Here is a 24,825-nt window from a genome sequence, read left to right on the forward strand (position 1 = left end):
ATCTTTTATTTAACCAGAGTGGTGGTTTTTAAACCTCTATTTTGTTTATGAGAAACTGATGTCAGAGAAATAACCTGTCCAAGGTCACCTGGACTAGAAGCCTGGCCTCTTGACTCCCAGTCCAGTGTCCTTCCAGGGGACCCCAAAGCCTTCTTCCAAATTAGAAGGTTTGGGGCTGAAGTAAACGCCCTCATCCCATGATATCTCTCTGCCTGGCCTGCTTCTCCCTCTGGGTTCTGAGACCACTCCCCTGTCCCAGCTCCTGCTGTCCCCCTCTGGGCTCAGAAGTTAGCAGATTCTGCCCCTTTCCTGAGCGAAGATGCAAGCCTTACCTTCGTGTCACCAATCCCTTGTAACCCTCGAATGCTGTGTCCACCCGCAGCTTTGGAGGTGCAGCTGGTGCCTGGGCTGTAGACTGACCAGTCTTCTTCTTCCTTTGCCCCAGCAATGGGGCCACCAGGAGTCACTGGTTCCTTAAGTATCTGGCCCCCTAGGGGCGATCCCTTACTCAGGCTCTGCAGCTGTCCCAGCGAGCTGGCACACTGCTTTGGGGGATGGGGGGACTGAGGCCAGGGCTGGAGGAAACGGGGGGCATGGGGCAGGCAGGTGGCTGAGGGTGGTGGTGCCGGGGTACTTTTTCTGTTCCCTTGTGCAGAGCTTTTGTTCTCACTGCTGCCGGGTGGGACCTTCCGAGGTGAATGGCTCTGTGTGTGTGTGTGTGTGTGTCCAACAGGGCTTGGGGAACAAAGCGACAGGTCTGTGTTTTCCAGGGACCAGGAGGGGGTGAGTTGGGGAGAGTCTGGCAGGTCTGTCATTTTGCACAAATCCAGGGGACACCATTCATGTTGTGCTCTACATGTGGTGCCTGCAGAGCCTGAGTGGCCTCACAGGGCCACCCCAGAAGAAGAGGGGGAATTGTTAGCTCTTTTCCCTGCTCCCGCTTCTACCACCCAACCCCCCTATTCTGGGCAGAAGGGTAGGAGGGCCCACCCTCTTGTTGGTGGGTGGCTGGAGAGCAGGCCCCCCTACTCTGGGCCCTCCGTCCCAGCTGCCCAAGCACTCCCTGTTCTTTCCTCATTGTCTGTAGTATACCTGCAGCCCAGACCCTCAACCAGCCCACTCAAGGCTCTGCTCTCTTGTAAGGACCTGCTGGTTGGTTAGCAGCCCTGCCCTGAACTCCCTCCTGCCCTGGGTTGACCCACACCTGTCAGCAAGGGCATGACAGCTACTTTTGCTGCATCCCTGGGGGCTGGGATAAGAATAGAGCAGGAGTGTCTAGGAAGCGCAGGATCTTCGCCTAGGGGCAGATTCCCCAGGCTCCTTGGGTGGGGCTTCCTCTCAGCCCAGGCCTTACAGGGGAAATTGCTGGGTTGCAGCTGCTCTTGGGACCTGCAGGGCTAACAAGGGATAAGTGGGCTGGCCAACAGGGAGGGGCCTGAGTGAGCTGAAGGTCCCCCTGCTCCAGCCTTGGCCTCTCTGGCCCATCTGTCGAAGCTGGTGGCCTGCCAGACACTTCTCCTTCTCTGGAAACCTCCAACACCTGTCCCTGTGGCTCCCCATGGCCCCTGGCTCCTGGCTGGGTGGGACGGTGCGGGGTGTGAGGATTCTGCTCAATGGACTTTGGCTTTTCACATCTGGATTCATGCCACACTCCCAGCATCCACAAGGGGGTCCCACGGATCTTGAGGGCCTGTGTGTGTGTGTGTTGCTAGGGATCTCGAGGGCCGGGTGTGTGTGTGTGTGTGTGTGTGTGTGTGTGTGTGTACACAAAGACAGGGGTGCAGGGAGTGGAGGGGAGAGGCAATCACACAGACCCAGTTTTGCTCAAAATGCTCCATTTATTGCTCTATTCAATGACCATGAGCAAATTATAAAAAGACACCAAATGTCTCTGTCTGCCGTGGAATAAGTATTTAAAGTCAGCAATAAAAACACGTGGCTCCAAGATAACACGTTGCCAGAGTCATGCACGCCCTGCTGACGGGCTCTCAACACACGCATGGACATGGGAAACACGCAGAGCTACACGCGGTGAGACTTCTGGGAGGGATTTCCCACAGTGACACCGAAAAATGTTTCACACACATCTGGGGCCGAGTCCTCACCCCACCCTCAGAGCTCCCCCTCTCCCACCGTGGCCCAGGTCCTCTGTTTACTGTCCCCATCTGTCCCCTTCCTCCCTGATGCCTCGCGGGTTGCTCACTGCCTCCTGCGGGCATCTGACACCCAGAGGCCACCCTGGCTGCGATACTTCTCCCCCCACCACCACCCAGAGACCTCTCCCCCAGCTGAGATCTTTCTGCCACCCCCTCAGGAGCTCCCTGTGCCTGACCTCCAGCTCCTCAGGCCCCCCGTCCTTATCCTGGTCCCAGTAACTAGGGGCAAAGTGCAATCTGCCTGTTGGGAGAAGTGGGGCTGGGGGCCGGGGGCAGGCACCTCTGCCGGGGCCACTTGGGGGCTGGAGCTCATTACCCCTCTCCCAGGCTGAGGAGACACAGTGTCCGGTACAGACAGCAGAGATGGATGGACAGACAGAACACGCTGCAGCAGGACACGTGGAGTGCGGCACGGAAATGTTTTGGATCAAGTAGCAATGGAACCATCATTAAAAACTGAGGCCCCAGGTCGCGCAGCGTGGGTCAGGCCCTGGGGCCCCAGGCCTGGCCTGGCACACCCCTCCCCCACCCTCCCCCACTCCCCAATATGTACAGTAGGAAGAGCTACGTTGGGGGGCGGGCAGGGGCCAGGCCCAGGCTGGGAAGCAGACTGAGAAGGAAGCGGGAGGGACAGGGGGCAGGCTGGACCCGAGGCAGGGCCCTGGGTGTGGCCGGGATGAGGGCCCAGACTCAGGCTGGGTGGTACCCAGAGGACCTCGGGGAGGAGTGTGGTCACTCGGGGGACTGGCGGGACAGCTGCTTCTCGTAGAGGCTCATGACGTGGTGCACGAACTGGTACTGCTCACACGTCTGGATCATGCCGCCCCTGCCCGGCAGACGCACAGTGGGGACGGGGTCATGGAGGGGCCTGCCCCCAGACCCACAGAGTGCCAGTCATCTGAGGCACATCAGGGACTCTGCCTTTGTGCAGCTTAGAGAGGCCAACCCTGGCCAGCCACTCCCCCTGCCCCTTCCTGTCCCTCCCAGCTCTGGCATAGACAGCAGGGACACAGGTGACATGTCCCACCACACTCGGCCCCTGGCCCTCTGTCCACCAGCTCTGTCTCTCTCCCCTCTTAATCCAGCCACCAACTGTCTGGATCCGGTTCCTCTACCCATCTGTCTTCCCTACTTCCTGTCCGCTGGTCAGTCCCCGCGGGGTGTGTCCCCCTAACCCTCACCCTATGCACACGTCAGTCTCTCTCTGCTGCCCCCAGGGCTCTAGCTCCCCACGTGCTCAGCCCCCCGCCCATGGGCTGACCTGTCCTGACGGAGCTGGCATGTGGTCTTCAGGATGTCCACCACGCCCTCGTGCCGCAGCTGCTGGCAGCAGATGCTAGTGGCGATGAAGCAGCCCGTCCTCCCAATCCCTGCACTGAGGGCCGAGGGCGTGGGTGCGTGAGGGGCAGGGCAGCCTAGGGCTGGGGGAAGCTGCCCTGCCCTCGTGGGTGTCTGGGAGGACCCACCTGCAGTGGACGACGATGGGGGCGCAGCGGGGCCCCTCCTGCTGGGCTGCCTCCTCCACCTCCTGCACCAGGTGCAGGAGTGGGGGGGCCCGGTCTGGGGTCTTCTGGTCGGGCCAGGATGTGTACCAGTAATGCTTCAGGCCTCGCTCTTCTGTGCCACTCTGTCCAGGACACAGAGGCCCACCCCAGATACACGTGAACTCTTTGAGCCCACAGGTCAGCCCAGAGATGGAGATGGGAGGGAAGGAGGAGACACACAGGAGGGAGGCCACAGGGAGTGGGGCCTCGGGCCTCTGACAGCTAGACCACATCACCCAGCGGCACCAGACACAGACCGGAAGCCAGGTGGGCAGCAGGGGCTGGTCAGCAGCGTCAGCACTGGTCTGCACGTGGGTTCTGCCCCAGCAACTCCAAGATCATCCAAGAGAGGCGAAGAGTCCCTTCTCCAATTCACTCCTGTCTCCTGGTCACCCCTTAACAGCCCAGTCACCCCCCAAGAGCCCTGGGATCCTTCCTCTTGCCTCAGTATACTTCCCTGCCCACCTCCAACCCCAGCAAGTGTTCCCCCCTCTGTGCTATCCTCTCCACCACCACTGCCTCCACTTTGGTCTTTATCATCTCTCGACTGTGTGAGACCCTCCCTCCTCCTCCCTGACGGCCCCAGCTCCACAGTGGTCAAAACGGTCTGTCTACAGCACAGGCTGCTCTCCTGCTCAGAACCCTTTGATGCCTCTCATTGCTCTTAGAATCAAACCCACACTCCCCAGTCTTCAGCCAGGCAAATAAGATACATGGTTCAGTATCTACCCTCCAGGCCCAACTCCTGCTCCTGGGAACTTGCACTTGATTCTCTTGCACTCCAAATGGTTTGCAGATCAAACCTCTGCTTCCCTCAACTCCTCCACGTATACACACATAGAGCTATTTTATCTTCCACGCCCTTACTTTTACTTTCTCTCTGCCTGGAATGCTCTCTCCACTTCTTTGCCCCCTAGCCAACTCTTACTCATCCTTCAGAACCCCATTCAGCACCACCACTTCCAGGAAGCCCTCCCTAAGCACCCTAGCTGACAAAGGGTCCTTCTTCTGTGCTCTTACCTATTTCTATGTCAGTACTTACCATTTTATAGGTGCTCCTTGAGGAGAGAGTCCAGGCTTTGGACAGCTCTGTGTTCCCAGTACCCAACCCAGAACCAGGCTCAGAGCAGGTGCTTGTAAAGGTTTATGGACAGAAGTAAATACCCCCAAGCCCCAAGCTGTCCCAATTCTTCCCTAACCAGTCCGGCAGCACTGAGAAGGTGAGACACCCCCATCATATCTTTCGGGGGGAAAAAGGAAGCTGGTTCCTTGCACCCCTGCATTATCTGGCTGTGGCAGCTACCATGGCCTCTGCCCTCTACCTCCTGGCCCTTTCCACCCGCAAGCAAGCAAGCTTGGAGATGCTTAGTTGGGCACTGTCCTCCAGGGGCTGAGTTCTCCTTGACACCCCCTCTTTCACCTTCTCCAGTGGGAGGGGGCAGCTCAGAGGAACAAGTCTCAGGCCCTTGACATCCTATCCAGACCGTGTGGCTGCCAGCATCAGTGGACCTCCTAGGCTGTTTCTGGATAGGATGTCAGCTTACTGGCATCCAGCTCACTTCTTCCAGACTTTGGGTTATTACAGTGGCACCAATTTCCCCAAACATGGGTCGTAAGATTTCTCAAAAACAGAATGCACTAATTCTCCTGACTCCAAAGGAACAATCTCCTCTCTTATGCTGAGCCTGGAAGAAGCACAACTTCAGGGTGGGAGGATACCTCCCCCCACTCTTCTGGGCTGTTCTGTAATTGCTCATATTTTGTATGTCTTCTTCTTCTCTTTTTTTCTTTTTTTCCTTTTTCTGTGCAACCACAACCTCCCTGTGCAACCCAAATGCAGCAAGGAGTGCCTGCCCTCTGGTGGACATTGTCATACTACAGGCTGGAAGCTCAGGTAAAGGGACGCTTCTAGGCAGGATCTCAAAGGACAGTGCTGGAAGCTGCTGAAGCCCCCTTTTACAGACAGTCCTGGCCTTGGGTACATTTGAAGCAGAGCTGGAAGACATTATGAATGACAGTGTGGATGGAGAGAACCTAACAGTATGAAACGCGCTGAGGGTTTGGTCCTTCTTCTGGCCTCCAAATCTATTCACCACACACTCCCTCGTCCCTGCGTATCAGTAAATCCTGGGAGTGACACACGCCTTAACTTCAGCTATCATGGCCTCTGGGACCCTGTTGGCTGTGGAGTCCCCCATCTGCCCAGCCCAGTCCAACCCCAGGCCTCACCCTGAGAGCAATGAGTCGGAGCCGGTAATCCTCAGTGTGGATGACTTTCTGCACAGTGATCTCCACGCCGTCGTACACCACCTGCTCCTCCGGCCAATACTCGGTGCACTTCTGCAGGGGCCCAGATCAGGCTGTGATACTCCCAGCACCCCAGCCATACTCTCCCCAATACCCCTCCCAGGCCAGCGGGAAGAGAGGTAACAGAGCAGTAGGTTTGCAGTTAGAGAGTTCAAATCTCAGCTTCATAACCTGTAAGTTACCTCCCTTTTCTGAGCCTGAGTTTCCTCATCTGGAACACGGAAGTAAAACCCTTTTTGAAGGACTTCTGTGGGAGTTCAGTTAAATGGGCCGTGATGAGTACAGAAGTAGCCAACATCAGCCCTGGCAGGCTGAGCAGCAGCAGAGAGCATCGTGCTTAAGATCCCGAGCCCTGGAGGTGGAGAGGCCAGCTCCAGGCTCTGCCTCTGACTCTCTGTGTGGCTCTGAGCAACTAACTTAACTTCGCTGAGCCTCACATTTCCTCCTCTTGGCAGGCAGTGAGGTGAACATACCAACCTCACAAAACTGCTGTAAGGTGAATATGGAAACAAGACGCTTAGCTCAGGGCACAAAGTAGCAGACACCTGGTAAGGTACAGGGGTGCCTACCTCGTTCATCTCCTCGATGTTGGTGATCATGACAATGATGGGCGTGTGCTCCTGCCACACCATGCGCCAGAAGTCGCCAACTGTGCTGACGATGGGTCCCTGAGTGGCGATATACACCTTCTCTTCCCCACCATAGCCCTGCGGCCAGCCAAGGCCAGGCCATCAGGGTCAGAGGCCGTACTCCTGGGGCCCAGTCCCCACACTCAGGCTCTTCCCGGGGGCTGGCAGGAGCCACATGGGCTTAGGGACAAGCCTAGAGGATGGATCCCATTGACTCGGGCCTCCCTTTCAGGGAGAGGCCATCGGGATGGGGCTACATACCCGGATGTAGTTGGCGTTGATGTAGGAACTCAGAGGATCGTCAGGGTCTGGTGAGGTCAGACACACTCTGCTGTGAGGGTCTGGGGTGGGGGAGACAGGTGAGGCTGGGATTTAACATATGCAGTCCCCCAGTGCAGAGCCCACTTTGTCTGGCCCATTTCAGGGCACCCACATTTCTTCTGGAACTTGAAGTTCCTTCTTCCCTTGCCCGGAAGCAAAACACTGACCCACCCCTGTGGCCCACTCAGGCAGGTGAGGCCCAGGCTGAAGAGGACAGTACAGAGAGAGGCCTTAGGTCTTTCCCTCTGTAGGATCCATGCCGCCCCTTGCCATGTGTCCCTTAAGCTGCCCTGTCCTCACTGTGCTTCGTGTTCGGGGGAGGAGAAAGCTAAATCAGTCAGAAATTCCCTAGAGGATGAATCCTGGACAGCAGGGCTGAGTTCGAGTATACACTGTCCCCAATGTGCCGTGTAAGCTTGTAAAGCACATGGCCTTTCTAAGCCTCAGTTTTCTGATCTGTAATATGGGGGTAAAGATGCCTACTTCCTAGGATTGTTGGGAAGATAAACAAGAAAACAGATGTGAAAGTGCAATGTTAAACTGTAAAGCACTTTATAGCTAAGATTTGGGTAGGACGCTGAGGGAGAATATTACTATGAAAGGAGTAAAGTCTTCCACATCTGAGATGAGGTGGTACACACGTGCACAAGGGTTACCCCCTACCCCATCTATTCACATGTCAAATCCCATAGCAGCAGGTTCTCACAACGTCCTGCTCTTCTTCCTGGGTTTGTTTTGTTCCAGCTAGAGCCTCCCTGTATTGACTAGTCTGCTCTGCGAGCCTGCAGAAGCTGGGATTGAGCCGGCAGATTGTGGGGTGGGCAGGAAGCTGGGGCCCGGGGCTCTGCTCCGGATTTGTCACCAACTGGCTGTCTTCTCCCTTCTCTGGGCCCCAGGTTCTCTTCTGTGGAGGGAGGGCTGGACCAAAGGCCCTGCCAGTGTGCCCCATATGGGACCCTCAGAGGCTGTGTGAGGAGCAGTCAGGAGCCTATACCACCGACCAGTAAGGCTGGGTTCAAGTCCTGGCAGCGTCAGTGTAGGCCATTTACTTAGTCCCCCCTGTGCCTTCTCTGTAAACTAGGGACATTCCTTCCATCACAACCTCACTCATCTTGTAAACTTTCAAGAGTAGATGTTAATGAGTCCTCAGACCCGTAACTCGGCCCAGCGTAAGGTGAACACTACAGGGCACGTGTCTGCTGATATTACTGCCATCATTACAAGTTCCACTATAAGCTAACAGGTCAAAAGAAGGATCCTACGCAGTGAGAGAGTGGCATGGACATATATACACGACCAAATGTAAAATAGCTAGCTAGTGGGAAGCAGCCGCATAGCACAGGGAGATCAGCTCGGTGTTTTGTGACCACCTGGAGGGGTAGGATAGGGAGGGTGCGAGGGAGACGCAAGAGGGAGGGGATATGGGGACATATGTATACGTATAGCTGATTCACTTTGTTATACAGCAGAAACTAACACACCATTGTAAAGCAATTATACTCCAATAAAGACGTTAAAAAAAAAAAAAAAAGAAGGATCCCAAACCCAGTAGATGAAGTGGGACATGACACCCACAAAGCCTCCCCTCTCTGGCCCTTTCATGCCCCGGCCCCAGTGCTTGAGGTTTGGGCAGGTGATGGGGGGGGGAGGTGGGGACAGGGCAGCTCCTGTGGAGGAGGGAGTGGAGGGGCGTCAGGTATGGGGGAGAGTAAGGGTAAATGGAAGGAGGCTCTGGGTGACGAGCGGGAGAGAGGAGGGGCAGCATTGTGTGGGCCACCTCCCTTGTCCTCGTGGTGCCTACCCAGATTAGGACTCAGAAGTGGGCACTAGACAACGGGGCCTTTGATATTAAAGAACCACTGTGAGAATGGTGATGGTTCTATTGACCCTACCGAGCGTGGACTCTTAGCCTGACACTATGCCTGAGCACGGGGGCTCCTAGATCAGCCAGGCCCGGTCCCTGTCCCCTACTGCTGGGCAGGCAGTCGAGCAGTGTATGGCCTGTGAGCACCGGGGACGAGGGAACAGAGGGGACTTGACTTGGCTCAGACGGAAGAGGGGGCACCTGGGTTGGGTTTGAAGGACCAGTAGAAAGCGGAGTAGGGAGCACTGCTCTGTCCAATTCAAGTGTACAGGGCCAGGTGGGAGTTGGGGAGTGATGAGGCTGGAGAGCAACCAGCTGACAAAGGGTCCAATAAACCATGCTCATAAGGCTGGACCTCAACCCGAGGATTACGGGGTAACAGTGACAGTGTTTAAAGAGGAGGGTGACATGATTAGTTTTCGGTTTTGCGTCATTTTGGTGACAATGGTAGAAGATGGACAGAAGGAGAGATGTGGGACTCAGGAGACCAGTTTGATTACTGTAATGATCCACATAAGAAGTGTCAGGGTCAGAGGGCTGCCCTGCCCTGCACAACTCCAGGGGGCACTATGTCAATGCAGTCCATGTAAATGGAACCCCTGGAATTGTGCAACATGCAAGTCCGACCCCCCAAAACCACTGGGAAACATGGAAGCCCTCACCCCAAAAAAGTAATTTGGCAGTGAAGTTGGAGAGGGCGAGCTAGATTTGAGGGATATTCATTCATTCATTCATATAGGTGCAGCTCCCCTGCATCCTGTCCTCAGTGCTGCTTGCTGGGTCACTCTGTACTGGAACTGTCCATGGATCTGTCTCTCTCACTAGACTGCGAGCTCCCTGTGCACAGAGTCTGTGTCTCATTCATGTCTGAATTCTCAGGCCCTGGTCATGGTGTAGAATGAATGAGAAAGCAAACCTTTGGGTGTCCTGGATCTGAGAGGGGGCTTTGCCATCCACCCCAGCCCGGTCTCTGAAGGCACAGGGTCAATTCTTGCTGGCCACAGAGAAGGTTCTCTGTTGGGCTCGGGGACCTGGAGGCTCAGGGCATGGCTGGAGGCTGGATTCTTCTCAGGAATCCAGTGGGGACCAAATGGAGTAATGGCCTGGCTCCCATACTCCCCCAGTGGCTATTCTGAGTGGCCAGCAAAGCCCTAGATTGTGGGGTAGCCGAACCCCTCCCTCCAGGTTGGGCTGGGTGGGTGGAGGGCGGCAAGAGGAGGGAAGAGGTGAGCAGCCCTGAATATTGCATCCTGGCCTTAAATGGTGCTTTGTTTAACCGGAACTACCTAGACACTGTGTAACCATAGCAACCACAAGTCGATATTTTAAAAGTTAAAAATAAGTCATGACATCTTACATGTTGTTGGAGATGCTAATGGCAAAACTGCTTTTTTAAAGCCTCGTTACTCCATAAACTGAGTGGAGTAGGTTTGTGGATTTGCTTTCAATATATCACCCCCTAAGCTAGCCCTGGGGCCTGGGGCCAGAACTTGGCAGGGGTGACAGGCAGATAGGGGCTTGATGAAAGTTACCTGAAAATGACACTCCAGGGCTAAAAGAGGAATATCAGTTCGCCTGGTCTAACTGCCCCCAAAGGGGGAAAATCCCTATCAGACCTTCCAGGGGACTGCTCGTGCAGTCTAGTTTGAATACCCTGACTGATGGGGAGCTTACTACCGGACAGGCAGCTCATTCCCTTATGGGGTGGCTCTGCCTGTTAGAGGACTCACAATCTGGCCAAACTGAACTCAAGGTAGACAAAAGAGCCCAATTCTGGGGTCACAGGCCCGTTTGAAACTCAGTTCTGTATGTCTTAGCTGCGTGACAGTGGATGAGCCACTTATCCTCTCTGAGCCTTAATGTCCTCTCTTTAAAATCTGCCCATGCTGAAGAGACCAAGGATGTGATAAGACTTTTCAGCCACCACGAACTGTCTAGGAGCTGCTGTTATTGTTCCTCTTTCTCTCTGGGCTTCCACAGGGCAAGAGTCTGGAAAGTGCTGTGTGAAGGAACAAGGAGCCCTCTACCCTCTAAAGGGGGTGTTTCCCTTCACTGGGTACCTGCACCCTCCGTCCCCTCTCCTCGTGACTGTGGAGGCCCACTCTGGGGTTAAGGCCTTCCTCAGGGTGAAGTGGCACCCAGGTGAGGGGGAGCCTGCCCCCACCCACTGGGGCAGTGAGTACTCACTGGGAAGGATGGTTTTGTACCGGTTCTTCCGCACCAGCCCAGGGATGTTATACTCTTTCGGATCCACAAAGTTCATGGGAATTTCCTGCAGGAGGAGGACATGGGGGTGTGAGCAGAGGTGGGTTGACTTAAGTGCATGCATTCATTCAACAAACACTGACTATTAAATGAGTTGTTGCACATAAAAAGCATCTAGAACAGACCTGGCACACGCTGAGTGCATAATAAATGTTATTATCACCATTATTTATTGGGGGCCAGCCTGGCACGTAGTAGACACTCAAAGAAGAACAGAAGAAAAAGTGACCTGGCAAATCACTGCCTTCTGCACCCTGTGCTGCGGCCACACTGAGTGGTTTTACTGACCAGTATTCCTACCCTGGGTGTCTCTACCTCAGGACCCTGGATAGTGCTGCTCACTCTGTAGTAACATCCACCCCATCCTCATCTTCTCATGTCCTCCTGTCCATCATAAAGCCACCTCCTCCAAGAAGCCTTCCCTGATTCTCCAGCAGGAAAGGAGCCTCCTTCTGGGCCTCCCAGAGTTGTATTTGCACCTCCCAATCACTCTCTATGTCAAGAGTTCCAAGTTGGAACTTCTCTGCCTGGAATGTAAGGTCTTTTCCGATCTGGCCTTTCTTTACCACCAGCTGCTCTGAAGAGACCCACCCTCCAGTTGTGCCCATCTCTTCCTGTGGCTAATTTGTCAGTATCCAGCTAGCCTCCAGGTCTGAGCTCATGGCACCCAGCTTGTGGGGAGCACCGGTCCCACCCCTCTTCATCACCCCAAATCCTTCCCAGCCTTAAGGTTCACCTCTTTCTCCCCCACCTATGTTCTCTGGGATGACCCCCCCCCCAGTGTCTGTCTTCTCTTCACGCCCCTTCCCTCTGTCCACACGCTTTAGCACCTGACTTCACATGGTTTACAGTGTTCATTGTTTGTGGACACACTAAGTATGTGCTTTGTACGATGAAGATCATAATACTTACCTTGGTGGTTGTGAGAATCGAAAGAATAAAAAGTATGTGCAGAAGCGCCCCTGGAGTGGGTGTGTGGGCACCCCCTCTTTCTTACTCTCTGAGCAAAATGATCTACTGAACCGGAGATGACAAGGGGATGCAAGCCCTTTCCTCAAGGGGAGGTGTGGCTGTGGGAATGGCAGCTGAGCCTGAGTGGTCGAGGAAGGCCTCCTAGGGGCCTCCAGGGTGGGGGATGATGACAGGGAAGGCACCAGGGCGGGGGCGTGGTGCGGGGCCCAGTTTGAAGTGGACAGTCCCTGCAGGGATGGGGATATAAGCCCGGAAAAGGAGTCTGGGGCTCGTTCAACTCAGGTAAGGCAGGCTGTGCCACATTCTGGAGAATCTGGAGCAACGGGACAGAGGGTGATGGAGGGCTTCTCAGAGGGGAAAGCCATCCGGTCCAGGTAGGGAGCAGGGTGGCCTGGGGCGAGGGGAGCTGTGAGGGAGGCACACGGGTTCTCCATCCCTCTGGCTTCTCCCAAGAGGGACTCTCCCCAAATGCTCATGGCCTCTTGCCCGTTCCTACCCACAGAGGTGGGCGAGTTACCCAATGAGTGTGTTTGATTGAGGAACTGGGCTTTTGGGCCCCAGCCCCTTCCTTTCTCCTTCTTTCCCGGCCCTCCTGCCAAGAAAGAATTATAGGGCTCCCCTATGAGGTGAGGCCGGCGATGTGCCAGCATCGCCCGGGTGGGTGGGAAGTTTGTTCACTCTGGTGGTTGGTATTAGGAAGTTCCCTACTGCTACATACCTAATCCTCATGTTAAACCTAGCCTTTATCAGCAAAAATAAAGGTGGTTTTGTGATTTTCCATGTCTTGGCTCTTAACTGGTTGAGTGCTCAGGCAGGTAAAACAGGGGTGTCATTTAGGGGCCCCTCAAAGTCCAACAGGAGGCAGCTGGAGGCTGCAGCTTAAGTCTAGAGGGGAGGTGGTCAGGTCCACCCTAAGCCTGAATCACAGAACTGGAGAGATTTCAAAGGAGGACGAACAATGTTAGGTGATGTCGGGCAGGGGGAGGGTGGGAAAACAGGAGAGTCAGAAGAGAAGGCTTTCAGGAATTCCCTGGCAGTCCAGTGGTTAGGAGTCAGTGCTTTCACCGCTGGGGCCCAGGTTCAATACCTGGTGCCTCGCGGCGTGGCCAAAGAAGAAAAAAAGAAGAGAAAGCTTTCTAAGGCTTTCTCAGGCTTTCAGAGAACGTCCTGGATGATAAAGACTTGGGACTGCCACAAACACCAATCACCCCATGGGCGCTTTGCACAGGTTCTGCATCTCTTGAATCCTTGCAACACCCCTGTTATTTTTACTCCCATTTTCCGGATGAGAAACTGAGGCCCAGAGAACAGTAGGAGAGGTGAGAATGAAATGATGCTCATCTATCAGATGCTGAGTTTGGGGTACCCCACTCCAAAGCCTTGCTGGGGGGATCAACCTGAGCAGAACGGGCTGCCCCCTGCAGGGTAGCCGCCTCAAGGGGACTCACAAAGAATTCTGCCTGAAGCAGGAAGGGGTCCAGGGCCTTCTCGTGAAGCTCTTCGGCCTGGAGGACGCGGGAGGCGCTGAGCAGGTACTCGCGGGCCGACTCCTCGCGTGGGGACATGAGATAGCCGAACCCCTCCTCATTGCAGCCCGGGGTGCACATGTCCAGGGTCAGGGAGACGTTGGAGCCCCTCCTGGAAGGACCGGGTAAGGAGGGGTGAATATCAGGGTCAGGGACGGCCATCAGCTGGGGGCCTTGGAGCAGGAGGATGAGGGAGGGAGAGATGGGGGTGGGAACCAGGTGGGCTCCAGAGAGAGGAGTGGGTGTGCCATCAACCCTGACACAGGGAGGGTGAGGCTCAGCCCTGAGGCTTAGGCTGCCTGTGGTGGAGCAGCTGAGTGTGGCCTCAGCCCGGTTCCCAAGGTTCAACGCGAGGCCCCTGAGCACTCTCCTCTGCCACTGCTGGAGGTAGTTCCCAGCCCTGTGGCCCCAGGAAGCTCACAGAGAGGGTGCCTGCCTGGAGCAGAGAAGCAGGGCTCGACCTTCTATATGCCAGCCCCGGACCGGCAGTCTGCAAGGACGCAGAATCCAGGAGAGGCCCGGGAAAGACGGGGTCCCAGGGGCAGCACAGAGGCAGCGAGGATGAGCAGACGGAACAAACCTTACTGTGTTCAGGGCACAGAATAGGAAAGCCCTCGATACACAGGAAGGGAATCTGAGTGCCACAGCGGGGACAAGAAGGGCCCAAGCACACAGTGAGGGGGTGGCAGAGCTGAAACAAAGAGCTAGGTTTTCCGAGTCCTCGAACAGTGCTCTTTCCATGACATCATGTGGGCCACTCAACCTTGGTGTGGTCTGGCTTACCCAGCCAGGCCCCCAAAAGAGAGTGCTGACACCTCCCAAGGTGTGCTCTGTGGAACACTATGAGACACTATAAAAGAGAGCTAGTGGGAACCTGTATAGCACAGGGAGCTCAGCTCGGTGCTCTGTGAGGCCCTAGATGGGTGGGATGAGGGTGGGGGTGGGAGGGAGGGGATATAGGTATACATATAGCTGATTCACTTCGTTGTACAGCAGAAACTAACACAACATTGTAAAGCAACTATACTCCAATAAAAAAATTTAAAAAAAATTGAGTTCAAACCAAAAAAAAAAAAAAAAAAGTAGGGTTCTGTGGTCAGATGACTTTGAGGAATGCCACACACTCCCCTTAGTCAGTCTACAATGACTACAAGCATGTTAAAGGTCCCGACAAGTCCTGCAGTAAAGAAACCTATCCAAACCACAAGTGTATGTGTGAGCGTGCACATATGTACACTTGTGTATGCCCATGTGTTTGTGTGTAGTAACAGCATCTCTTAGCATTCACCTTGGGGCATCCTGATCTATGTGAATCAGACCTGAAGAGGATGTGTCTCCCCTGGTGGGCTTATGAGCTCAGCTCTTCCCTGGGCACTGGGAGGCAGAGTCGGGCATCTGCCCTTCCGATCGGGAGCTGAGAGCTCCAGGGCCCACAGAGCCCACCTCTCCACTGCACCCACCTCTCCTGCAGACCCATGGACTTGACAGTCAGTGAGGCAGGGTCGGCCTCCAGCTTGATGTCCATCACGCAGTCAAACACAGGTGTCTCAGGGACAGGGTCCAGGTCCAGGAAGTCATCCTCGACCTTGTCCTCCATCCACTCAGAGTAGGTGAAAGAGGGCTGACGGCTCACCGACGGGCGCCTGTCCTCGGGGGGCAGCGGGCTGGGTGGCTCTGGGGGAGTCCTCAGGAGGTGCCACACCTAGTTGGGGGCATATGGCATCATGGACCGAGGACCATTCCGGCAGCCCCCCTGGGTGAGGGGGTGCCCATGGAGTTGAGGCCCCTGCCCCTCCATGTGTCTGGAGCAGCCCTACTCTCCTGGGAGCTGTCTGCATCGCACCACCCCTCACCTAGATGGGAGGCTCCACCCCCGTCATGTCCTCCCGGCCCCCTCCATCTCCAACCCTCAGGTTCTTGTGGATTGAAGCCTTCTTCGTGGGGTGGGGGTAGGGTTCCCACTCCAGTCTTCTTCCTGCCTCAGCCCCTTGCCTCAGCCCCTTTCCCCAGCCAAGAACGCTGCAAACCAAATTTGAGAAAGACGGCACCTCTCCCCCCAGGCTGGGCGCATTGGTGGAAGGAGACGGGTACCCCAGCCTCAGCCCTACCCAGAAGGTCTAGTCTGTAGGTCAAATGGGAGAAGGTGGGGATCGGGCCTCAGGGTCACGGGAGGGGAGCACAGAGGCTGGTTCAGGAGGAGCCTTACCAAGGTGGTGACGAGGACCACGGACAGGGAGACCACCAGCAGATTAGGGACGTCCCAGGTCCCAACAGCCAGCCAGGCCTGGGAAACATCAGACAAACAGGTCAGGGTGATGGGTGGGGGGGCAGAGTTCTCATGTTTCAACAGGGATAAAATCAAGGCTCTGAAAACTTTGGACCCGGTCTGGGTGGGGGACAGGGAGAAGCACTTCAGGGGCCAGTAAATATCTCCTGAACTCAAAGAAGCCCCAGGCAGGGGTTGGTGGGACTGGAGGCCCCCCAAGCATTCTCTCCTACCCTGGGGCTCTGTGGAGCTTACTCACCGAGGGTCCCAGCTGCTCCAGGAGTGTGAGCACGGAGGAGATGAGGTCTGTGGCATTTTGCGACCAGATGGGGCCGTAGCCGCTGAGCCAGAGCATCCCGCAGGCGAGCTGGGGCGGCCGGGGGGAGCACACTGAGTCCGGAGCCTGGGTTCCTTGTTCCCATATACCCCCATCTCCCCACTCTCAAGAGCCCCCCTTCAGCTTCAACCTGGCCCCCCAAGGTCTAGACTGTGCAGCTGGGGCAAGGGCCCGGGACTTCTCTCTGGAGAAAAGCTGACTCAAGGGAGCCAAGAGAAAGCCCTTCCAGAGGGGACCCTCCCACCCCATCAGGTACACACATAACAAGGAGAGTCTCCCAGAGATGCCTCCAGAGACAGGAAGTCCTCAGAAGGACCTCTGTGGGGCCAGGGGGTTGGGAGTGGGCCTGTGTTCCTGCTTCTGAGGTCAGGGCGTGAGGGGCTTATCCATCAAGGCTGTGGCTCAGAACTCCAGCCTTCTCCTCACACCAGCCCGAGGCCTGGAGTCACAAGGGACGCCACGGAGGCCCCTCATCCTTCTGTGTCTCCAGGCGGCCATCTCGGGGAGGAAGTGGAGGCCGTCCCTCAACCCACCCTCCCTCCAGGCCCCGCAAGGCCTGTGATGTCCTTACCAGGAACTGGGAGGCAGCCAGCAGGCACAGGCTGCTCCTGACAGCGAGGGAGGGGCTCCTGGCGCCTCGAGGTGGTGGCTTCTGAGCTGTCTCTGAGGGCGGTGAAGGAGGCGGGGGCAGTGGCATCTCTCTCTGCAAGGCCGTGGGCCCCTCAGCCTGGTCCAGCGCCTGCATCCCTACCGGCTGGGGGACACCTGCGGAAGGCGGACGCACGGCTGGTGATCCGGGCCCTGCCGACCCCGGTGGACCGCTCCTTCTGGGGCTGCCGTGGCTTCCTCTCAATCCGGGATCAGTCAGCCTGGCTCCGCTTCCAGCAGTCACCCTCGATTAGCAAAGCAATACTCACCTACCTTCGTCAGAAAGAGCTAAGTGTGGGTGGACAAATTATTTCTCTTTGATTTCTCCAGTAAGAGAGTTAAAATGGCAGGAGGTTTTTCAGGGAGTTAACATCGTGGTGTTTACACAGCTTCATTCTTTTCCCATTCCTTAAGGAAACGAAAAACCACCACCTCAAACTCAATTAAAAGAGAGAGGGAAAAAACGGTACGGCATGACCAGGCCGTGACCCTGAACAGCCCACCCATGCCTGCCCTCTGGGTTTTTGTCGCTCATGCTCTGCCCCCTGACTCGGTGTGTGTGCCTGGGGGGAAATGCTGGACACCTGACAAGGTCACAGCACCGTGCCCCTTCCCCACCTCAAGACCCCACACTGAGGGGGGATGGGGGTGGTCAGGATGGTGTGGAGGAAAATCTCGGTGCAGCAGAATTGATGTTAAACGTCTAAGATCCAGTTCTGGGTCTATCCCTGGTTGTGTGATCTTGGGAAAGTCACCCTCTCCTTTCTGGACCTCAATTTCCATACCTCGAAAATGGGGGTTGGGGGTCCTCCCTTGGTTTTCTTTTTTAAAGTTGTTGTTGTTGCTGTTTTTGATGTGGGCCATTTTAAAAATCTTTATTGAATTTTTTACAATATTGCTTCTGTTTTATGTTTTGTTTTTTTTGGCGCAAGGCATGTGGGATCTTGCTTCCTGACTAGGGTTCGAAACTGCGGCCCCTGCATTGGAAGGTGAAGTCTTAACCACTGGACCGCCAGGGAAGTCCCCTGGTTTTCTAACTGTGCTTTAAGGAGCCCTGGTGTTTTCTCAGGTGCACCAGCTATGACCAAGTGCTCTGGGTCCCTATGCTTGGGCCTCAGCCATGGAAGCTGTTCAATACCGTTCCATATACTGGGTTTCTTCTAAGATGATTTCAACACAAGGTTCCACTACTAAACAAGTCTGAACGGTACTGGCTTGGATCTGATACCCTGGTGGAGTGTGGGGATTCCAGCAGCACCACCGCAGTGAGCCCCAGAGGTTGGAGCTCCCCATCTAAACCCACACCGTCCAATCTACTGCCAAGAAGAGAGGCACCAGTAAGACGGATGTGTATGGCTTGATGGTGGGGATGGGATGGTCCACATATCACTGTGTATATGGGACAATGGGCTCCTTTTCTGGTTGGGAGACAAGGGAACACCCACAGCCAAGACCATGTGAGGCCAACATAGTTGTCTGCATGCTCGCTTGGTTACGTGACAAGTATTTGCTGAGCATCTCGCATGGCCTGGATCCTGGCGGTGATCCTGGGGATACCTGTATTTCTCTCCCAGGCTCCTCCTTCCCAGACCTGACCCTGTATAGCTCCCTACCTGCTGTGGTCCAGCCACACTCTTTGGCAGTTCCTCGGGTGAGCCCACACCCCATGTCTTGCATATCCTGTCCCCTCTGCCAGGAACATCCCAACATCCTGCTCCGCTCAACTGTCCCCAAAACACTTTGCCAAGTTAACTCCTATTCATCTTGTAGAACTCAATCAGCTGCCTCCTAAAGTAGGGGCTCCCCTACCACACACACCCAGCAACCCACATCTCTCCTTCTTATGACCAGCAGCAACAATACACCTGGCGAGCACACAGCCCTGCTTTGAGTGCTTTGCACGTGTTAATCTATTCACTCTTCATGGTACCCTATGAAGTTGGCACTACTATTATCCTCATTTTACAGAAGAGAAAGTAGAGAGGCTAATAAGTGGTTGAGGTGGGTTTGAACTGAGGCACTTGGACAGTCTCTGAGCTACAGTACACTCACTCCAGTCTGTTAGAATTATTTGTTGAATATCATCTCCCCCAGTCTCTGTAAGTTCCATGAGGGCAGGAGCAGTATTGGTTTTGCTCATCCTGATTGTCCACAACATACAGCGCTAGTCCTGGCACGTAAGTCTACAATCAATATTTCCTAAATGAGTGAATGATGATGGGTAAGTGATAAACAAGGATAATAATACATTCTTTGAAAAGCTGCGATGAAGACAGTAGATCCTATAGATGAAACATCCAACTTGGCACCTGGCATCGAGTAGTTGCTCAAGAAACATCAGATTATAATAATAATGACAACACGTAACTCCTGCCTTCAAAAGGCTCAAGTCAGCTGGGTAAAACAGACCAGTGGATGAGTGTTTACAATACAGTGCATTACATGAAAAATCTAAGTGCTGGTGGAGACTAAGGGCCTCTACCTTTGCCCAGGGAGGCTATAGTTACTAACCACAAGAGCAGATATCTCAGATCCAGCTGCTGCTAAGAGATGGATCACGTAGGAAGCCAAGAGTTTCCACTATTGACAAGGAGAGGGTTGATTACCCAAGTGGCAAGTTCTCCACCCACACCTTCAGAAAAAGCAGTCGATGTGTGAAGGCAAATACAGACAGGTAGGAGGGGTACAGCTCAGGGGCCACCTGGCTTGGCTCGTAACACACACTGTGGACTTTGGGCAGTCCTTTCTGCGCGCTGGGTCTCAGTTTCCTTATCTGTAAGAAGAGGGAGAACACAGTGCTTCTTAGATGTTTCTCCCATCCTTAGAGCAGAGGGGACATGGGTCTTTGGGGAAAAACAGCAAGACACATGATCCTGGACTTTGCTGCTTTGTTTTAAAATTCATGGGTGTTCTTTATTCTATTCTATGGCATATCTGTGCTTGTTTTGATCTTAAAATAATGTTTTTGTTTTCCTCCCAAAGCTTGGAATCAAATTTATAGTTCAGGAAAATGTTCTACATTTATCCTGTGGCTTTGGCCTCAGGGGTACATGCACCCCAGTCTGAGAAGCCTGGAACCTGCCTGCAATAAAACGTCTCATGCTGCCATTAGTAGTGACTCTGTAGATATTTAATAATGGGGAAAGAAATCTCGATGGTGTGGAGTGAGAAAGGCAAGGTTACAAAACAGTCTTCTCTCCTTGGCCTTAGAAATTAAGAAAGTATATAAAAAGGTGGAGAATCCCTGATGAAAGATGAGAGGCTAACTCAAGCGGTGCTTGGAGAGCGCGCAGCACACGGGACACTGGGCACACAGGAAGTGTTTAATGAACATCATACACGGTAAATGGGAAGAACAGAAGACAGGCAGTAGTAACAATAGTTCTTTGGAGGAGGGTAAGAGTAGAGTGATTTTTTTCATTGTTTACATATTATTTTTATTTTTGGCTGTGTTGGGTCTTCATTGCTGTGCACAGGCTTTCTCTAGTTGCGGCAAGCGGGGCTACTCTTTGTCGCCATGCACGGGCTTCTCATTGCAGTGGCTTCTCTTGTTGAGGAGCACGGGCTTTAGGCACGCGGGCTTCAGTAGTTGTGGTGTTCAGGCTCAGTAGTTGTGGCTCACAGGCTCTAGAGCACAGGCTCTAGAGCGCAGATGCAGTAGTTGTGGCGCACGGGCTTAGTTGCTCCACGGCATGTGGGATCTTCCCGGACCAGGGATTGAACCTATGTCTCCTGCATTGGCAGGCAGATTCTTAATCACTGCACCACCAGAGAAGTCCCTGTTCATATATTCTAAATTTCCTCCAATAAGTAAATAGGCACATATGTATAGAGATAAATATATATGTATATACATATACATATATTTATTTGTAGTGAGGAAAAATATTTTTAAAAAGAGGGCACTGTTCTGAGTTCAGATATTATGAGGCCTGCTTAATATTCCCAGGTTCAGGACCCCGACTTTCACCTGTCACAGCTAAATGGCATGTGGGGGGACTGGGAGAGATTGAGAGTGAGTGGAAGTCTCTGTGAGACCCACCCAGCCAGAGAGCAGCCACTCAGAAGACAGGCCCCCTGACATCACTTTTGCATATGAAAGATGGCAGGTTAACAGCCTGGCACCTTAAGGGGGGCAGAATAAAAACTGCAGGCTGTACCTCTCAGAGACAAGGGTGGAAGCTGTTTTTTGTTTTTAAACCCACAGGGTACCTGGCAGCCCTGGAGGCTGGATGAATCCAACTGAGTGCCTGGTACATGCCTACCTTTCAGGGTAGGGTTTATTTAAAAGCTTTTCTGGGCAGAAATCTAACATTTCTTTACTCAGGAAGATACATCTTCTCACACACACTATATCCTGCATGTAATTCTGGAGGGGATCCACAGTCCTCAGGTTAAGAACCCCTGATCTCAGGGGTGGGGAGCAGAGGTCTGTGATCAGGTAGTAGAAGTGCGGAGGTAGAGAACTGGGCTGATTTTAGTCTCTGCTCATTCATGTGTGAGTCTGACACACATTTATTGAGCACCAATTATATATCAATACTTTGCCAAGCACCAGGCTAGGCTCTGTGGATACAGCAGTGAACAACACAGTGCCCGCCCTCATGGACCACAGAGGTCCCTCCCTATCTTGCTCCGGAATGAGAATGCCAGATCTCTTGGGTAGGCTCTATGCAGCTCCCACAGCGCTTGTGCGCACGCAGTTCCTTTTGCTTCTCTGTGAGGTAGACACTGGCATCATCAGCCCCGTTTTGCCGGTGAGAGGCGGCTGCTTGTGTCAAGGACTGGCTTTTCAATAGTTCACAGCAAGGTAGCTGCTTTGCCATGCACGAAGCCCTGACTCAGAGGCAGCTTGCTGACAGTGACAGAACGCTGGGCTCCTCTCGGGCCTGCTTCCTGCACGGGGTGAAAGGGATTTTCCAGGCATGGAAATCGGGCTGAGCGAGGTTCGGTGGCTTGCCCAAGTACATGCGGACCCGAGATGCAAACCCGGGCCTTCCTGATGCCAAGCGAGCTTTCCGCTTTGCCAAACTGTTTCTCGGGAGAGGTCACTGCAGCAAAGGCAGGGAGATGATGAGAACCTTGGAGGGAGGGAGTCCCTGTGTCTGGGGATCCTTGAACCCTAACCAGCTGCATGGGGGTGGCGGTGCAGCTTTTGTGCCAAATGCCGGCTCCTCAAAGGCCATATCTTATGAAAGGAAGGAGCACTGGAAGGCGGGAGCTCTGCATCCTGGGCCAAAGCTCTAGGGGCCCTGGGTAAGGCACGTAGGCAGATGGCCTTGAGGGGTTACCCTGGGCATCTGGAAACGCCATGATCCCTCTCCCGTCACCTGGCACCCAAATCCCACCATTCAACTCTGCAGCCATGGTGTGCCCTGGGGCTGGCCCCGCCCGAGCCCAAGAACATGGCTGTTCCTGTTGGTGACTCATCCTTGGAGCTGCCAGCCGCGGAACTGGAGCCGAAGGCTGGCTCGGCCTGTTTCTGTTTACATGAGGAGGGAGCTCTTGTCCCATTCAGCTTTTCTTCTCTTCCCAAACGTGGCCAGGAGGGACCTCCCCACCATGCCCACGTAGCCATGGGGGCGCTGACCAACAGAACATCACACTCAGCTCTGCCCGGGCTTCTAGAACCACTGATGGGCAGAACCAGACCAGCCTTGAGGGGCATCTGGTCTAGTCTGCTATTTTCTCAGATGGGGAAACTGAGGCCGAGACGGAAAGTGGCTTGCTGTAGGTCAACAGTCAGCCAAACACAGAGCCAGGACCACTGAGGGCTAACACTTACTGAGCGCTCACCACATGCTGGTGCTGCTCTAAGTGCTTCACGTATATTAACCCATTTAATCCTCACAACAATGCTAGAAGGTACTGCTCTTACTCCCATTTTACAGATGAAGAAACTGAGGCACACGGGCGTTAAGTCACTTGGCCAAGTCAGCCAACAATAGGCAGAAGCTAAGACTAGAACCCAGGCAGCCTGCGGCCAGAGCCCATACCGTTAACCAACCCACCAGATGAGACTAGCTCAGGTGATCCGCTCTCCACACCACAGCATCTTGAAGAAATCTCCAACACTCCTGACCCTCCATGTGTTCACAAGTACAGTGTCATCTCTGTGGGAGACGGTGCTGGGCTCTACAGCCCATCACTGTGTCTGAAACCCCACCCTTAGACACGGACACTTGTTTATAGGATTACTGCTCTTACCTCACTGTGGGGATGGAGGGAAGTGGAGGTGGCGGGGGGCCTGTCTGCAGACACCTGAGGGGGCTGTGCTAGGGAAGGGGGCACGTCAAGAGCTGAGAATGGGACCAGTGTGTGGATGCTCTCGGGAGGCAGATTTCCAAGTACCTCAGAGACACTGTTAGTTTGGTTCCAGGCCGCTGCAATAAAGCAAATACCGCAATAAAGCAAGTCACACGAATTTTTCAGTTTCCCAGTCCATACAAAAGTTACGTCTGTACTGTACTGTAGTCTATTAAGTATGCAGTAGCATTATGTCTAAAAGAACAACGTACACATCTGAATTTAAAAAAACACTATTGGAAAAGTGGTGCCGACAGACTTGCTCAACACGGGGTTGCCACAAACCTTCAGTTTGTGAAAACCGCAGTATCTGTGAAGCGCAATCAAGCGAAGCGCAATAAAAGGAGGTACATCTGTAACAAGAACTACCTCTAGGACCTGCCCCTATCCAGTCAGCACTGCAGCTCTTGCTGTCCCTACAAGTGCCTTGTTTCTGGGGAGGAAGCTCCTTGGGGGGGCTCCTAGCCAAAGCTCTGGAGTCACCCAGACTTAGCTTTGAAGCCCGACTATGCCATTTACTACCTGTGTGACCTTGGGGAAGTGACTCAATCTCTCCTCTGGACAACAGATCCACTAAGCCTTGCTGGCTGGGGTCTGAGGATGCCATAAGGTAAAAAACGCCCAGTGCTTAGCCTGGTGCCTGGCACACGGTGAACACTCAGTAAACAGCAGCAGAATTTAGAGAGGAGGGGGAAGAGGGGAGGGGAGCATGAGGGACAGGCAACAGGACCTCCCTTTCCTCTGCCAGGTGAGCCCCTCAGGAGGACAGTGGGTGCCCCGCCCCCACGTGGGCGGGGGCTTTGAGGCTGCCGACTGGCACCTGGGGTCGGTGGATGGAGTGGGCATGGGCTGGGGGTGGCGGAAGTGGGGCAGGTTTGCTCTGTCAGTTAATTAAATCTGAAATGCTAACAAGCTTTCAAAACAAAAGGCAACTCAAGTACTCTTTGGATGGGATATAATAAAATGGTTCTATCTGAAATTGCAAACAGCTTTGTTGCTGCAAACAAAGGCTCAGTTCTTTGTGCCTCTCTGGAGCGGAGGCCCAGAAGTACAAGGGTGAAAAGGGTCAATGAAACTCTGAGGGTGCAGCTACCCCCTCCCTCCAGCCCACGGTGAGAACTAAAATAACCAATGGAGAGGCCCTGGGCAGTGGGTACCAGAGGTCCCTAGTGCCTGAGACTTAAGCCCAAACATGTGGGGAGGGAGGGACAGAATTGGGAGAGCCTCTTGCTCCACCCTCCCATTTTACAGGTGAGGAAACTGAGGTCCAGAGAGTAAGAGGCAGAATCAGGATCGGCACACATGTGTTTAACCCTCTGGTTCAGTTTTCACTCATTAAGCCAGCATGGGATGTTTCACAGGGGCTGCCTGTGGGTATCTGAAGGTCTGAGGCCTCCCTCCCTGACAGCAGAAGGCTGGGTCCTGGTTTGGGGTTCCTTGGTGGGTCCTGGTAAATGCTCTCAGAGGTCTAGGAAAGTCCAGGGGATAGGAGGTGAGCAAGAGCCAAACAAGACCCCCCAGGGACAGATGTGCTGGCAAATTCCAACCCTCCAGGGGCTGTTGTCCTCAGTAACTGGGGAGGCTCACAACATTGGCAGTGTCAAGAGGCCTGGGTAGCAGTTCTAGCTCTGTGAGGAGTGGGCTGTGTGACCCTGGGCATCTCACTGCCTTTATGGGCCTCAGA

The 24,825-nt window shown here is 54.2% G+C and overlaps 1 protein-coding gene across 1 annotated transcript in view; it reads right to left on the reverse strand.

Annotated features, from left to right (window-relative positions):
• Positions 1-2,888: 2,888 nt before the first annotated feature.
• PTPN5 (protein tyrosine phosphatase non-receptor type 5) overlaps positions 2,889-24,825 on the reverse strand; it is a 37,577-nt gene continuing 15,640 nt past the window's right edge. Inside the window, exons 4-15 of the mRNA XM_060105216.1 lie at positions 16,759-16,952; positions 16,110-16,217; positions 15,791-15,868; positions 15,045-15,286; positions 13,507-13,696; positions 11,009-11,093; positions 6,898-6,977; positions 6,577-6,714; positions 5,930-6,040; positions 3,623-3,783; positions 3,418-3,531; positions 2,889-2,982 (exon numbers count right to left, since the gene is read on the reverse strand). Of these exons, the coding sequence (XP_059961199.1) occupies positions 2,889-2,982; positions 3,418-3,531; positions 3,623-3,783; positions 5,930-6,040; positions 6,577-6,714; positions 6,898-6,977; positions 11,009-11,093; positions 13,507-13,696; positions 15,045-15,286; positions 15,791-15,868; positions 16,110-16,217; positions 16,759-16,952 (1,595 nt within the window). The remainder of the gene's footprint in view (positions 2,983-3,417; positions 3,532-3,622; positions 3,784-5,929; positions 6,041-6,576; positions 6,715-6,897; positions 6,978-11,008; positions 11,094-13,506; positions 13,697-15,044; positions 15,287-15,790; positions 15,869-16,109; positions 16,218-16,758; positions 16,953-24,825) is intronic.

The sequence above is a fragment of the Mesoplodon densirostris genome, chromosome 7 (assembly GCF_025265405.1).
Source record: "Mesoplodon densirostris isolate mMesDen1 chromosome 7, mMesDen1 primary haplotype, whole genome shotgun sequence".
In the NCBI taxonomy this organism is placed as follows: domain Eukaryota; kingdom Metazoa; phylum Chordata; class Mammalia; order Artiodactyla; family Ziphiidae; genus Mesoplodon; species Mesoplodon densirostris.